Here is a 12,475-nt window from a genome sequence, read left to right on the forward strand (position 1 = left end):
CAGGTGGGATTTGAACCCAGCTCTGACAACTCAGGCACCTGAGCTCTTCTCAGCTGAGCCCTGCGGAAGGGTTGCCGGCAAACCCGGGTGGGGACCGCCACCCAGCCTTCCCTTGCACCCTGCCCCTCATGCCTTGACTGAGCACCAGGATGCCCCTTCTCTGCTCACACGCTCATTCTCCACAACCCCCTCCACCTTCTCCCCAGCTCCTCACGCAGACCTTTAAAATAATGACAACAGGGGCGCCTGGATGGCTCAGTCAGTGAAGCGTCTGACTTCAGCTCAGGTCATGATCTTGTGGTCCACGGGTTCGAGCCCCGCGGCGGGCTCTGCACTGACAGCTCAGAGCCTGCATCCTGCTTCGGATTGTGTGTCTCCCTCTCTCTCTCTGCCCCTCCTCTGCTTGCACACTGTCTCTCTCTCAAAAATAAATAAACATTAAAAAATAAAAAAAAACCCAATAATTCTAATAGTAGCGAAGCAAAATAATGCTTATTGTGTGCCAGGGCTATTCCAAGTGCTTTATATACTTCGACTCCTTTGGTGCTCCCAACAGCCCCATGGGATGAGTGCTCTTATGGCCCCCAGTCTACACATGAGTAATCTGAAAGCACAGAGATGTCAAGCAAGGAGCCCAAGGTCACACAGCTCATTGTCAGTGGTAGACCCGGAATGTAAACCCAGGCTGTCTGATTCCAGAAACTGCCCTTTTATCTATGACAGTATTACTACCCCATCCCAAAGTCTCCCTGCTTCATTTTCCAGCTGGAGAAACTGTCCCTAGCAAGATCTAGTCCAGGGTCACCTGTCAGGGTGTGGCCGAGCTGGGATCTTAACCACAGAGTCCTGATGCATCCCGTCAAGATGCAGGGGCTGAGAGAGGGCGTCCTTCTTGTTCCCAGTCGCACAGCACATGAATCAGGACTGGCCGTCAGGCCCGTCTGACCCGCAGACCTTGCTCTGTCCCCTTGCTGGCCTCTGCCGGATGCGAGCTAACCTTCTCCCACCTCCCCTGCCCACCAGGCCCCCCCAACGCCGCCACCATGCCTTTCGGGAACACCCACAACAAGTTCAAGCTGAACTACAAGCCTGAGGAGGAGTACCCTGACCTCACCAAGCACAACAACCACATGGCCAAGGCGCTGACCCTCGAGCTCTACAAGAAGCTTCGGGACAAGGAGACTCCCTCCGGCTTCACTCTGGACGATGTCATCCAGACAGGTGTGGACAACCCAGGTAAGCCTCCTTGGTGGAGTGCAGACAGGGAGTAGGACGGGGCAGGGGTGGGGCCTCGATCCTACCTCCCTGGGCCTCAGTTTCCCGTCTGTAAGATGGGAGCCATACTCAAGGGGCTGTTAGGAGGAACAAATGAATCTCCCTGTGTGAAGGGCTTGGGACACGACCTGGCACATGGCCAACCACTCGCAAACGACCACGAGTAGAGTGTGAGGAGGTCATTCGACCTCCCTGGGCCTCAGTTTCCTCATCTGAAAAATGGGCACCCGTGTTGTGGAAACATAGGAGTTGGCACATGCACGGTGCTTAGAGCAGCGCCTGGGACGGGGCCAGTACTCGGGATCCGAGGGGGATGTCATGGATGCCATGGTTCTTTCTCTGCGGACACCCTGCAAGGATCAGCGGCACCCAGCCTCCGACTCACTGTGAGATTGTGGGGGAGGGGAAGCCCCTTTCTCCAGGCCCCTGTTTCCCCATCTACAAACAGGAGAGGTTATCAAGCCTCTTATTAGCTGTGGGAGCCGAGAGTCTAATAAGCTTCTGAAAAGTTTTAGATGACGGGAGAGTCCGTGATCGGGGGACTCGGAAGGGGTAATATGTTTAGTACCTTGTAACTGGCCCCCCGAGACTTTCCTTTGCCCGTTGCCCTGCCCCCAGCACCCTCCCCTCGCCGCAGAGGCCGCCTAGACCTCTCCAGCCTTCCCTCCCCCCCACCCCCATACCCCTGGGGCTCTGCAGTGCTGACACACGCAGGCACGCGCACACACACCATCTACACTGGACCAGGAGCCCGGGCCTTCCTGGCCGGGGACAGGCAGCTCTGACCTTCCCCCGAATCCCCAGGTCACCCCTTCATCATGACCGTGGGCTGTGTGGCCGGTGACGAGGAGTCCTACCAGGTTTTCAAGGATCTCTTCGACCCCATCATCCAGGACCGGCATGGCGGCTACAAACCCACCGACAAGCACAAGACCGATCTCAACCATGAGAACCTCAAGGTCAGCAACACGCCACCACCAGAGGGGACGCAGGGGGGAGGGAGGGAGAGGGACAGAGAGGCACAGAAGACAGAGCAGGAGGCCAAGGTCACAGGGGAGGGGAGCGGGGAGGGGGGGGGATGAAGACAAACAGGAAGCCGGAGGGGGGGAGGGGGGCAAAAATGAGGAAGGGGCTGGTTGGAGGAAAGAAACAGGGACACATGAGGGGCTGGGAGAAAGACGGACGGAGGGACAGACAGAGAAGGGAGAACCCAGTGGGCAAGGAGAAGCTGAAATGAGTATCAGAGAGTCAGACCTGGGAGCAGCCGGGGGGGGGGGGGGGGNGAGGGGGGGGGGGGGCGGGGGGGGGGGGGGGGGGGGCGGGGTGTGGAGGACACAGGCTTGCCGGGGAAGGGGCGGCTTGGGGGTGCCCAGCCCTGACCCCCCCTTCCTGCCCTCCAGGGTGGAGACGACCTGGATCCCAACTACGTGCTCAGCAGCCGCGTCCGCACGGGCCGCAGTATCAAGGGCTACACGCTGCCTCCCCACTGCTCCCGGGGCGAGCGCCGGGCGGTGGAGAAACTCTCCGTGGATGGTGAGAGCCCCCATCCTGACACAAGGGTGCATCACAGAATGAATTGGGGGGGGAGCTCCCTTAGAAAGGAGGAGACCTGATTGACAAGGAAGGAGTCTGAAGAATTCCAGGAGCAGCAAGTGCAAAGGCCCTGAGGTGGGCGTGTTGGAACAATAGCTAGGAGACCAGTGTGGTTAGAGCTGAGTGGACGAGGGGAGGAGATGGGGTCAGAGGAGTATGGGGGGCCAGGTTGCACAGAGCCTTGTGTGCCCTCGGGAGGGCTTTGGCTTTGACTCTGAGGGAGACGGAAGCCATGGAGTCCTCTGGCTGTTGGGTGGGGAACAGACTGTGGGGAAAGGTAGGAGCAGAGAGACCGTGAGGGGAAACCTCAGTGGTTCAGGCGAGGGTAAGACCCAGGCAACAGGATGGGGAGAGCGAGCAGGCATATCGTTCTGGTAGATGTTTAACAACTAGCTCTCAAAAAAAAGAAAAAAAGAAAAAGCCTTAATCTATAGCAACTGCCAGTTTCTATGGTATAAATTCTCCTACCGTGGCCAATTTTGAGCTATGAGCATGGTGTCGTAGAGAGACGGGAAAAGATGGGCAGTAACATATGCTTACACAGTGTTCCCACCTTACAGATACAGATGAAAACAAGGTCAAGAACGTAGATAATAAAAATGTAGTAGGCGGCACCTGGGTGGCTCAGTCGGCTGAGTTTTGGCTCAGGTCATGGTCTCTGGGTCGTGGGATCGAACCCCATGCCAGGCTCAGCACTGAGCATGGAGCCTGCTTAAGGTTCTCTTTCCTTCTCTCTCTCTCTCTCTCTTCCTCTGCCCATCTCCCCTGCTCATGGCCCCTTTCTCTAAAATTAAAAACAAAAGTAAAATAATTAGGAAGTGATACTTTTGAATATTTATTACCTATGTTTTAAATATATTTAAAGGGCGCCCGGGAGTCTCAGTCGGTTGAGCATCTGACTTCTGCTCAGGTCATGATCTCACGGTCCATGAGTTCGAGCCCCGTGTCGGGCTCTGTGCTGACAGCTCAGAGCCTCGAGCCTGCTTCAGATTCTGTGCCTCCCTCTTTCTCCGCCCCTTCCCCACTTGTGCCCTGTCTCTCTCTGTCAAAAGTAAACAAACATTAAAACATTTAAATATAATATACTGAATTGTAAGGCTTATATAATTATTATTTTATAAGTTCATTTATTTATTTTGAGAGAGACAGAGATCGCGTGAGCAGGGGAGGGACAGAGAGAGAGGGAGAGACAGAATCCCAAGCAGGCCCTTCCGCAGGGAGCCTGATGCAGGGCTGCAACCCGCGAACCGTGAGGGCATGGCCTGAGCTGGAACTGAGAATTGGCGGCTTAAATGACTGAGCCACCCAGGTGCCCCTTTGTAAGTTATTTTTAGCAATATAATCTAGTAAATATATACTACGGGATATAGAACATTATATAAAAATGTATAAAATGAATGTAAATCTGTACATATTCTAGAAATATACATTATGCACACATGCATAATATACGATCATTCTATATATGAATATACACAAATACTATGTGCAGTACATTATAATGATTGAAATAGTTCCCCAAGTTCCTAAGATTTTGATCATCTGTCTTGCTGGCCAGTTGAAGGGGCCCCAGCTCACCGTTGCTCACAGGTGATAGTCTGTGTTTCTGGGCTGAGCAAGCGTCACGGTTGTTCCCAGATCCTGGGTGGGCAGGGAAGGGGCACATGCCTTGGGGAGAGGTCCCGAATTTCGGTTTCGTCCTAGTGTTCAGGCCTTGTTAGGACAGGACCAAGCCCCAGGCTCGTTAGTGTGGGGACCCCGGGCCTCCACGTGCAAGTCGAGGTGGTGCAGGCTGCTGACCACTCCCTCTAGTGGCCCCTCAGCCCTCAACAGCCTGACAGGCGAGTTCAAGGGGAAGTACTACCCTCTGAAGAGCATGACCGAGCAGGAGCAGCAGCAGCTCATCGATGACCACTTCCTGTTCGACAAGCCTGTGTCCCCACTGCTGCTGGCCTCAGGCATGGCCCGAGACTGGCCCGACGCCCGCGGCATCTGGTGAGGTCCCCTCCCCCAGCCTCCGCCACTCCCCCCCACTACCCTCCCTGCTCCCCCACCAAAGCCAACACCACAAAAACGATTACGTTTCCAGGCGCCCCAGAAAATGACCTCGCCATCCACACCCGCCTACTCTGTGGTCTGTGCATCACATTTTAGGAAGCGTTGACCAGAGAAGTGGCAGTCAGGGACTTAGACTTGAACCAGACTCCCTGGGTTCGAATCCCAGCACTGCCCTTTACGAGGTGTGACCTCGGGCATGGTATTTAACACTTCTGTGCCCTGGTTTCTCTATCTGTAGAATGGAGATCACAGTAATTCATAGCTGTTGGGTTCTTGTGAGGGTTCAATGGGTGAATTTATGTGAAGTACTGAAAACGGTGTCTGGTTGGGGCACCTGGGTGGCTCAGTCAGTTGAGCTCCCACCTCTTGACTTTGGCCCAAGTCATGATCGTAGGGTGGGTGGTACGACCAAGCCCTATGTTGGGCTCCACACTGAGCGTGGAGCCTGCTTAACATTCTCTCTCTCCCTCTGCCCCTCTCCCCTGCTCTCTCTTTCTCTTCCTAAAAAATAAAAACAAAACAACAGTGTCTGGTATACAGTAAGTGACCAACATCTTTGCTACTGGTTTATCTTTTATTGTTACTGGTTAGGTTTCTATGCATCTTTGAATCCCTGATTCTGATGGTCAAAGATTTTCAAAGGTTTCAAAAACCTAGGTTACAGATGATCCAAAAACCTAGGTTACAGGTGATCCGGAGAGTGTGTGAGTCCTAAGACGTACCCATTTTAAATATTTTTAGGCTCTAGGATTCCACTAATTCCAGACTCTGTGATTCCCATGGCTGCAGAAGTTTCCAGATCTTAGCATTTTATCTGAGATGTCACAAGGTGATGGGAAGATGGGTCCTGAGACCAGATGTAGGACTTCCAAGATTTATCAGTTGATTCCCAGCTTTTGTTTTTCAAAGATTCTGAGACTCTAAGAGTCTGTAATTTAATGCTGTTCAGACTTAAGACCCTAAACATTTTTGATCCTAGGACTGGCGATTGCTCAGATTCTGTGACGTTAGGGTCTACAGGTGTAAGCTTCCGCGATTTTGAGGGGTCGGTGCCACCACCTCAAAGCCCTCAGGCCCGCTGCCCCCTTGCGGCGGGTACTTTGGCTACAGGGCGGGAATGGGGTGGCCACGCGGGGCTGATTCCTTGGCCTCTTCCTGCGCCCCACCCTAGGCACAATGACAACAAGAGCTTCCTGGTGTGGGTGAACGAGGAGGACCACCTCCGAGTCATCTCCATGGAGAAGGGGGGCAACATGAAGGAAGTTTTCCGCCGCTTCTGCGTGGGGCTGCAGAAGGTGGGTAGCTTGCCCCTCGCGGCGGGCTTCGGACTCTCGCTGAACGCCCCACCCACTTTCCAAGACCCCGCCCCGCCGGGGAACCCGGCTCAGCCCGGGCCCAAGCCCCGCCCTCGATAAGGCTCCACCCACGCAAGCCCCGCCCCAAGAAGAGACTCCGCCCTACACCAAGCCCCGCCCCCAGGAGACTGGCTCCACCCTGGCCGAAAGCCCCGCCCCTAAGAACCGGGCTTCACCCTATGCACAAACCCCGCCCCTAAGAACTCGGCTCCGACTCGCTCTCAAGCCCGGCCCCCTGGGCATCTACTTCCACCATTGTCGTCGGACCCCTCCCTTCATAAGCTTATTCCTCACGGTTTTCCACTCCCGCCCTCTCGGAATCCCACTCCATACCCACGTGCTCACGGTGTGTCCCTCCCAACGCCGTCCGAGTATGGGGGGGGGAGCGCCCACGGGCGCTGACCCCAGATCCTCTCCCCTTACCTCAGATTGAGGAGATCTTCAAGAAAGCCGGCCACCCCTTCATGTGGAACGAACACTTGGGCTACGTGCTCACCTGCCCATCCAACCTGGGCACCGGGCTGCGTGGAGGCGTGCATGTCAAGCTGGCGCACCTGAGCAAGCACCCCAAGTTCGAGGAGATCCTCACCCGTCTGCGCCTGCAGAAGCGGGGCACAGGTGCGGCTCTGCATCCATCCGCGCGCCGCGGCGTCGGGGGTGGGCCCGCGGCGGCGGCGGCGGCAGGGGAGGCGGAGCATCCACGCGAGATGTGGGGTGGACGAGGGCTACCCCACTGTAAGCCTCAGTTTCCTCCTCTGCAAATGGGCATCAGCACGCCTTATCCCATAGAATTCGATATGATATCATGGGTACATAATATGCACTGTGTATATCCCACACCCTCTGGGAACCTCGGTTTACCATCTATAAAAGGAGAGGACGGCCAGGATTCAACCCCGGGCATTCTAGCTCCAGAGCTTACTGTTAGCCATGAGGCTATATTTTCATGTTTGGACGGTCGTGGGGGGGAAGTACTTAAATTAACCAGAGGCGTGAACCCGTGAACAGTTAGGAGGCTCTGAATGCACGTAACCTGTTACACAGGAGGCATTCAGTACGTGCGGCCGTCTCAGCTGGCACAGGGGCAGCAGCCTGGGCCCCGCTCGCGCATCTCTGCTCCCTCCTTATGCCCCTGCCTCCTGCTCCGGCAGGTGGTGTGGACACAGCTGCCGTGGGCTCGGTGTTCGACGTGTCCAACGCCGATCGGCTGGGCTCATCCGAAGTAGAACAGGTGCAGCTGGTGGTGGATGGTGTGAAGCTCATGGTGGAGATGGAGAAGAAACTGGAAAAGGGCCAGTCCATCGACGACATGATCCCCGCCCAGAAATAGGCGTCCAGCCCACCCGCCGCCGACTGCTGGAGCCCCAGCCAAAGGGAGAACTCGGACCACCGGAGGCCCGCCCCAAACCCCCACCCCGGCCCAAAGCCCCACCTCTAAGGGTTCGGTCAACTAGGGGCTCGCGCCACTCTGCTCGGAATTTCATTTCCAATGAGAGTTCCAGCCAATGGGTTTCATCCTCTGAGTCCTGGCCAATGAAAAACCTCCCTCGCACCCTCGTCTCCCTTTCCCAGAGCTCCGCCCACCACCAGGAGCTCGGGTTAATGGAGAGAGAGCTCTCCGACACACCTGGAGCTCGTGCTTTTTCTACGCTCCAAGCAGCAAATAAAAGCAATGGTGGCCTTAGCTTTGGTGCGAGGGTCATTGACCAAGAGGAGGGCGGGCTCTTGCAATTGGCCGCTGTGTGCCTTGCCCTCCCTAGTCCTGTTTTACCCCGTTTCTAAAATGAGGAAAAGTTAGTGTACAGTCCAATCCAAAGCTATGAGGAGTCTGAGACCCAGAGAAGTGTGGCCCCTTCCCAGCCTCAGCTCCCAATCAACTCATGCGCAGATCTCAAACACAGGGTCCTCACAAGGGAGAAACGGAAGCCAAACAAAATGTCTGAGACGTGAATTTGGCCCACGGGCCTCCAGTTTGAGACCTATCATGCATCTCATCACATACACCTCATTATACTTTTCACCGAGGCTTCCTTCTGCGTGACCTCCCCTCATCCTTCCATAGCTGCTACCAGTCCTTTAAACTTCCCTTTCTTTGCTCAAGCACCTGCCATAGCTCCCCACGTGTCCTAGAATGCACTCCCATTAGCTGTGGTTCTTCAACCTGAAATGCGCACCATTCACCGAAGGCTCATCATTCCAGGCTTTTCCCCATGATTCCTCTATACACCCTGCAATTCCCACCTTACTGCCTTTGCCCATGTGCTCTTCCCTCCCCCAGACTGGCGCCTGGCTCACAGCTTCGCGGTGGTCTTCAGGGATCCGCCCCGTGGAGAGCTTGGTCCCAGGAAGGAGGGTCGGGCGCAGCGGGAGGGGCAGGGAATAGAAGTCAAGAAGCATCTGAATATGTATTGGGCGTTGGCCACGTCAATCACCTCTGCTCGACCCAATAGGCTGGGGCCTCCGGGTGCAAGGGCAGAAGGTGGCCTCCAAACTAGACAAAGCTTTCAGAAGGAATCGTGAGGCAGAGTAAGTGGTAGACAGAGCCCTCAGGGTCCTGGAGGAGGGACTTTTTCAAACCTGAAGCCACACAGGTTAAAGGGCCCCTAGAGACCTCTCTGATTTACAGAAGGAAAACTGAGGCCAGAGGATGTCCCCAAGAGCTCGCAGAGAAATTACTGAATCAGGAAGGTTAGAAGAGAAAGACAGGATCTGTCACATGTCAGGATGTCCTTTACAATGCGGTCCCCAAATGAAGATCCAATCACTAACCCCAGCTCCTTCCTCTAACCGCCCCCCGGCCCAGGCCACACAGACCGCATTCCAGCAGGTCGGTCTGAGCCAAATTTGTGGCGTCAGCGACCACGCCCGTCCTGCCCATCATGCCTCATAGGTCTCAAATCCGGCCCTTGTCTCCCCACCTTCGGTCCGACTCCCACCTCCTCCCTAATCTCCTGACCTCTCTTCTTCCCTCCCTTCACCGCATAAACCTAGCCCCTGCCTCTCCCTTGCTCACAACCTTGCCATGGCTCCCCAGTGCTCTTGGAAGAAAGCCCGAACCCCTCTCCACGACCTTCAGGGTCCTGCCAACATCTCCAGGCTCGTGTCTCCCGGTGACTCTACTCACTGCCAACTATGTGCCGCTTGCTGTGCTCTCTCCTGCCCCTCAGCCTTTGTACAGGCTGTTCCCTCCCCCTACACCTGCCCCCTGCCCGCCATGTCTAGCTAGCTGCTCCTCCCCTTCTCCCAGTTGCTGCCGAGCGGCTCCTCCTCCAGGGAGCACCCCCCCCCCCCCGGCTACGCCAGGCACCCCCTTGGCCTTCCCCAGCCTCTGCCCTGACCCCGTCCCCCAACCCTGAGGATGCAGCTGCCTCTTCCACTAGACTGAGCCCGATGAGGGCAGGGCTGGGGCTGTCTTGGTCACCACAATGTCACCAGCACAGGGCTGGGCACACGGGAAGCCCTCAGGGATTGAGATTTCCGGACAGGGTTGCTTGGTTCCCCAGCCCGCCCACCCCCATGACTCTGTAGAGACACCTTGCAGCAGATCCCTATTCTGGGCTCGCTTGTAAGGGAGAATGCGGTTCTGCCCCAGACCCTGAATTGTTCAACACCGACCACTCAGTCTCGACCACCCCTCCTTTCTCATTGGACTTTCCCATCAGCCCCATGGAGAACAGAAGACAAGGGCTGACCCTGCCACGCCCCAAGTGGGCAATAGAGGCATAGTAAACTAAGCCTCTTCCCTACATACAACTCTCCATGGCTCCCCAGTGCCCTTGGATGAAAGCCCACCTCGGTCGCTTTGGACCACGAGGCCCTGTGCCAACAACTCCCTCCTTCCCCCCCCCCCCCCCCCCCCCCCCCCCCCCCCCCCCCCCCCCCCCCCCCCCCCCCGCTTAATTCTATCGAGCTTCCATTTCCTGCCTCTGGCTAAGGACACCGGGACTTTCCTCTGGGGAACCCCTCTAAGTCCAGCTCTAGGTAGGGACCAGGCCACTCCAGAGCAACTGGTTCGGGACGGCCACATGGCTTCCCTGGGCCAATAAGAGCCTGTCTTGGGATTTTCGACAAAGTAGGCAACGAGGAACCTTCCACTGCAGAACACAGGCAAAGGGATGAGAGGTTGGAACCGCTGGGTGAAACCACTGACCTCACGCTGAGAAAAGCGGAGACGAGATGGCCCGCTGCCCGGATTCAGCCCTACCTGAGTCAGGCACCCCCAGACGATTAGGGAACATAAGCAAACATATAAGCGTTTTGCTTATGTGAAGATGGATTATTAGTCCTAACACAGCGTTTCTCTTGCTAATTCGCCACGCCCCCCAACATGGCAGCCACACCGAAATTACCCGAAGTTCCCTGAAGGTTTATCATGCACTCCTAGAAACAGGCTTTTTTGCCCGGAGCATACCCACTACCCGGCCAACTCCTACTCGTCCTTCAAAGCCCAACTCCGGCACCCTTTCCTCCCTGGAGTGGCTTCCCGGACTCCCCTCACGTTCTCTTCCGGACTCCCCAAAGCAATGGTCTCTCTAGTGTTTGTGTCAGAACCCACGTCCCCCACGGACAGGGGCTCCTTGTGTCTCCGTGTCCAGCACCGGGCCTGGCACGGAGAAGGCACAGGTCAATGACTGTTTATTGAATAAATGTACTATTGGAGTTAAGAAGTGGCTTAGAGTCCGGTATAACGTGGGTGGGCACGTGAGTGGATGAATGAGGGACCCATATAGGAACCGGGGGCCTCCTGGATGAGGCGGAGTTCTGTCCTACCCTCTTCCACAATCATCCTTGACCCTCACCCCCCCCCCCACGACTCCCATTCTGCAGATGAGGAAACCGAGGCTCAGAGAGGAGGCACCACTTGGCCCAAAGTCCCGCACCCCCTCATCTCAGCCGCAGGTGAGGGCAGGGAAGGAAAAGCCCGGGGTCAGCGTGGGGGAGGGGGGGGACTCTCCTAAGTTTATTGGGCGACAGGCTGCGGGTGAGGGGGCTGACAGGAGGAGGGTGGGGGTGTAATAACTTAAAAACCGGCAGCTCCTCGAGAGATCTCTGCAGAGGGGAGGGTGTGGGGGGTATTTACAAGGATTTGTACAAAGTGCCCCGCGCCAGCCTGGGGCAGGAAGGGGGGAGGTTTGAGCATGAGGGGAGGGCAGGGGAGGGGAAGGAATCTGCCTCTCTGACCCCCACTCCCAGCCCCCCTCCCCCCTTCTACAGTCTTTAGGCTCAGCAACACTTCCGGCCCCCCGCCCAAGGCCCAATTCTTGAGCCGTTGGGGGAAAGGGGGCGGGGATGGAAGCGTTTCCTCGGTTTCCCTTTCTGCCCCTGCCCTGCCCCCAGAGTCTCCTCAGGTGCCCCACGGCGGGGTGAGGGGGGGTGGGCAGGACCGGCTGGAGGCTCCAGGAAGGTGCCAGCTCCCCCTGCTAAGCCCCCTCACTTCTCTCTCCTGCCCAGTGGCCCCGGACAACAGCGCACGGGACACTCTCTGTCCCCACGTCGGATTCACGGGAGCTGAGGTGATGACAGAGGGCGACGCCCCTCCCTGCCCCCTTTCCCTGCTGTAGAGGTGAAGGGGACGAGGGAGAGGAAGGAGAGGGGACTCGGGCCCGTGGCGGCTCAGAGCTCGAGGTCGTTGGAGATGCGGGTGACGAGGGTGCGGAAGGCCAGGGCGGTGCCCGCCACGCGGCGGAAGAGAACTCCCCGCAGGCCCGGCCGGGGCAGCTGGCAGACCTCCACTTCGAAGTGGGACAGGGGCTCGGGCCCGCCCGCACCCCCGTGCAGGCAGGCCAGCAGGAACGGCTGTGGCTGGCGGCAGCGGCAGCGGGCGGCCGCGGTGGCCTGGCGCAGCGCTGCCATCAGGGCCTCGGGCGGCCGTGAGCTGGTCAGCTTCACACTCCAGGGGAATCGGAGTAGCCGGGGGGCGGTTTCCGTTTGATCCCAAGGTAGATGGCAACTGGGGCGGGAAGACACGGCGGGTCAAAGACCGGGACGGGAGAGGAGGGTAACCCACGCCTCCCACCTGGGGACGCACTCCTAGGCGTCCCTCAGAACCCGCCTCCCCTCTCTGACCCCAGCGCCAGGGCCGGAGTTTAGCTGCAGGGACGCCCGCCCACCTGGAGGCTACGTTTTCCGGCCTCTGCGGCAGCCAGACTGCAAAAGTCCCGGATGTGAGTGGAAGCGAGGCGGGCAGCCGCCTT

At 57.3% G+C, this 12,475-nt stretch overlaps 2 protein-coding genes across 3 annotated transcripts in view; one reads left to right on the forward strand and one right to left on the reverse strand.

Moving 5' to 3' along the window:
• The first annotated feature begins 1,043 nt into the window (after positions 1–1,043).
• CKM (creatine kinase, M-type) lies at positions 1,044–7,965 on the forward strand. Its single transcript, XM_039248208.1, has 7 exons — positions 1,044–1,236; positions 2,080–2,234; positions 2,676–2,808; positions 4,692–4,863; positions 6,098–6,221; positions 6,710–6,899; positions 7,433–7,965. Exons 1-7 carry the CDS (start codon positions 1,044–1,046, stop codon positions 7,609–7,611), a joined length of 1,146 nt encoding a protein of 381 aa, XP_039104139.1. The 3' UTR covers positions 7,612–7,965.
• A 2,933-nt stretch (positions 7,966–10,898) lies between these two features.
• The window catches only part of MARK4 (microtubule affinity regulating kinase 4), a 32,864-nt gene continuing 31,287 nt past the window's right edge, over positions 10,899–12,475 (reverse strand). The window contains exon 17 of one of the 2 annotated variants that reach the window (XM_039248654.1): positions 10,899–12,231. In XM_039248654.1, coding sequence (XP_039104585.1) covers positions 11,895–12,231 — 337 coding nt within the window. In that variant the 3' untranslated portion in view covers positions 10,899–11,894. The remainder of the gene's footprint in view (positions 12,232–12,475) is intronic. The other variant, XM_039248662.1, reaches the window with a different exon arrangement.

The sequence above is a fragment of the Hyaena hyaena genome, unplaced genomic scaffold, assembly GCF_003009895.1.
Source record: "Hyaena hyaena isolate Hyena2069 unplaced genomic scaffold, ASM300989v1 scaffold_9, whole genome shotgun sequence".
Taxonomy (NCBI): Eukaryota; Metazoa; Chordata; class Mammalia; order Carnivora; family Hyaenidae; genus Hyaena; species Hyaena hyaena.